Raw genomic sequence first — 3161 nt, forward strand, 5'->3', positions numbered from 1 at the left:
GTTTATGCTCTGTTATGCATTTCATGTGCTAACAGCCTAATGGATAAATAAAATACAACGGAAATGAAATTTATTGATTTTTTGTGGTGTTGTTCAAGCAATTGAACAATATCGATATATATCGATAATGATTATCTTGTTGCGTTAAGCGTGCATTACGTGTTACATGTAATAGTGCAAAGAAAAGGAAGAGAAAAAGAAGAGATAAAAACAGTTGTAAATATACGGTAGCAAAGATTAATTATCAGTAAGTATAAGAAGACAATAATGTTAATAATTTAATAATAAATGTGAAATTTATATAATTTTACTTTTATATAATTTTATATAATTTGTGATCGTTTAATTGTGAATATTATTATTGCAGGCATTGATAAATAAAAATACGAGCAGAGCAGAGTAGAGCAGAGCAGCAGCAAAGAAAAACTTTAAAAACTTTTTGGTATGTTATATGAAAATATACTAAATATTATTTAAAGGTTTAGAAAATTTCAATTCCGCGTACGAATTGAAAATATGTTTATCGTCATTAATTAAAATTAGTTGTAATCTTTGTAAATTAATGTGCCAATAGTTATCACGTCACATTGAGTTTTATAATATTTCAATGTCGATGATTTTTTAAACTATATAAATATGACAGATGCAGACTTCAAAGTTAAATTTTGTTATATATTTTTTAAATATAATTTGTGATAATTTAAATGTGAATATTATTATTGCAGGCATTGATAAAATAAAAATACGAGCAGAGCAGAGTAGAGCAGAGCAGCAGCAAACAAAAACTTTAAAACTTTTTGGTAAGTTATATGAAAATATATGAAATATTATTCAAACATTTAGAAAATTTCAATTCCGCGTACGAATCGGATGTTTATCGCTATTAATTAAAACAAGTGGTGATCTTTATAAATTAATGTGCCAACAGCTATCACGTCACATTAAGTTTAAAACACAATGTTTTAAAAATGCACGAAATTTAAAATATCCCTGACTTTGATGTTGGTATATTAATTCACAAAGAGCATTATTTGTTCTATTGAGCAACAACTGGTTTGTACGCAAAATTAAAATTTTTAGAATTTTAGATAGTATCTAAAAAATATATTTTTATATAATAATTGTAATAATACGTAAATATTTTCATTTGCAGGCGGACGGTGATAAAAATATTAAGTGGCGCTGTATATATCAGCTGCCCTAAATCAAATATCAGCGCTGTACATCGGCTGCAATAAATTAAATATTGGCGCTTGTATTTCGGCTGCCTTATACGAATTTAGGTGCTGTCTTCGGCTGCCATAAATTAAATATAAAAGAATTAAGATTAAATTAATATTCTTAAATTTGTATATTTAAAAAATTAATAATTAAAATTATTAATTAATGGTTATTGAATTGTTCATTAATTTATTATTATTATTTTTTCAAAATTAATAACATTAATAACATTAATTAATTACATGATGCAAATCATATTTAAAGATGAATGTTTAAATAATAATCATATTGATTATTTTGGATTGTTATTAAAAAATTGTTCAGAATATCATCCACGTGAATCATGGAGAATCCATTGCCCTGATACGATTGAACCCGTTTCTGAAGATCAGGAACATATTCAAATATTGTATAGTTGTAATGATATAAAAACAAATATAAACGGACATTGGGTTTGCAGTTATTATAATACGAAAACAATTTATATTTATGATTCATTGAATTTAAAGTGGTTGCATGTGCATCATAAGATTTATCTTGAAAAATTATATCCATTTTACACTTTTGAGAAAAAATCAATACAGTTTCCAAAAGTTCAAGAACAATCTAATAAAAATGATAGTGGAGTTTTTGCAATTGCATTTGCAGTATCACTTTTATTCGGACTTCAACCAAATACAATTATGTATGATCATAGTTTAATGCGTCAACATTTAACACAAATATTTCAATCAAATAAAATAGAACATTTTCCTCGAATTATAAGACCTGCTGACCCAAAGCAATTGTTTTCTTTGGAAGAGGTACAAAAAAGAAAACTATTAGCTAAGAAGCAACGAAAATTTCGATTAGAAAAAAGAGAGGAAAAGAAAAGTACAAATAATATACAATCTGTTAATAATAATAATATTTTAACAAATTTTTCTAGTTTGTTAATGCATACAAATAATTTGCATATAAATAAATCAACAAATATTAATTGCAATATAACAGAAAGTACAACTACAATGAAAATAAATAATCAATTTGCACAATCTTTAAAGAAAATGTCTGATACAAATTTTGTTTCTAATATTTTACCTTTAAGTACGCATTATATACAAATAATTCTTAAAGGTGAGTGGTTAGAGGATATTTATATAGATTATTTTGGATCATTATTAAAAATTTTTTCAGAATATGAACCACGTGAATCATGGAAAATTCAATGTCCTGATAGAATTAAACCTGTTTCTAAAGACAAGAAACATATTCAGATATTACATAGTTGTAGCGACATGGCAACTAATTTAAATGGACATTGGGTTTGCAGCTATTATGATACTAAAATGATTTATATTTACGATTCATTAAATTTAAAATTTAATTACATGTGCACCATAAAATTTATCTTGAGAAATTATATCCTTTTTACCAATTTGATAAACATACAGTTTCCAACAGTCCAAAATCAATCTAATGGTTACGATTGTGATGTTTTTGCAATCGCATTTGCAGTTTCACTTTTTTATGATCTTCAACCAAATACAATTACATATAATCAGAATTTAATGCGTAAACATTTAGCACAAATGTTTGAATTAAATAGAATAGAACATTTTTCCCAAGTTGCAAGATCTGAAAATGCATTCAATTCAAAATAATATAAGTTGTGATACCAATAATATTACAACTTCTGAGAATTTAAACACAACTGAACGTGGTATCAAAAGAAAAATAAATTTCATTGATACTGTAAATGCTAAGAAAAAAAATAAACATGTTTATTCAAAAAGTGTACTTCATAAAACAGATTAATTTATCTAAAAATAAAAGTATTGCTAATAAGAAGTATTATAAATTACATAAAAATTATTTACTTAAAAAACGAAAAGAAAATTACAAAATTTATAAAAATAATTTATGTTATAAAAGGCAAAATATTAATAATTTACATTGCA

General features: G+C 24.7%; 1 protein-coding gene across 1 annotated transcript; it reads left to right on the plus strand.

The window, feature by feature from the left end:
• The first annotated feature begins 636 nt into the window (after positions 1 to 636).
• LOC105456969 lies at positions 637 to 2157 on the plus strand. The gene is made up of 5 exons (XM_011701356.1): positions 637 to 667; positions 726 to 800; positions 1154 to 1160; positions 1484 to 2103; positions 2150 to 2157. The coding sequence occupies exons 1-5, from the start codon at positions 637 to 639 to the stop codon at positions 2155 to 2157; spliced, it is 741 nt and encodes a 246-aa protein (XP_011699658.1).
• Positions 2158 to 3161: the final 1004 nt, after the last annotated feature.

Source organism: Wasmannia auropunctata, unplaced genomic scaffold (genome assembly GCF_000956235.1).
Source record: "Wasmannia auropunctata unplaced genomic scaffold, wasmannia.A_1.0 LD335453.1, whole genome shotgun sequence".
Taxonomy (NCBI): Eukaryota; Metazoa; Arthropoda; class Insecta; order Hymenoptera; family Formicidae; genus Wasmannia; species Wasmannia auropunctata.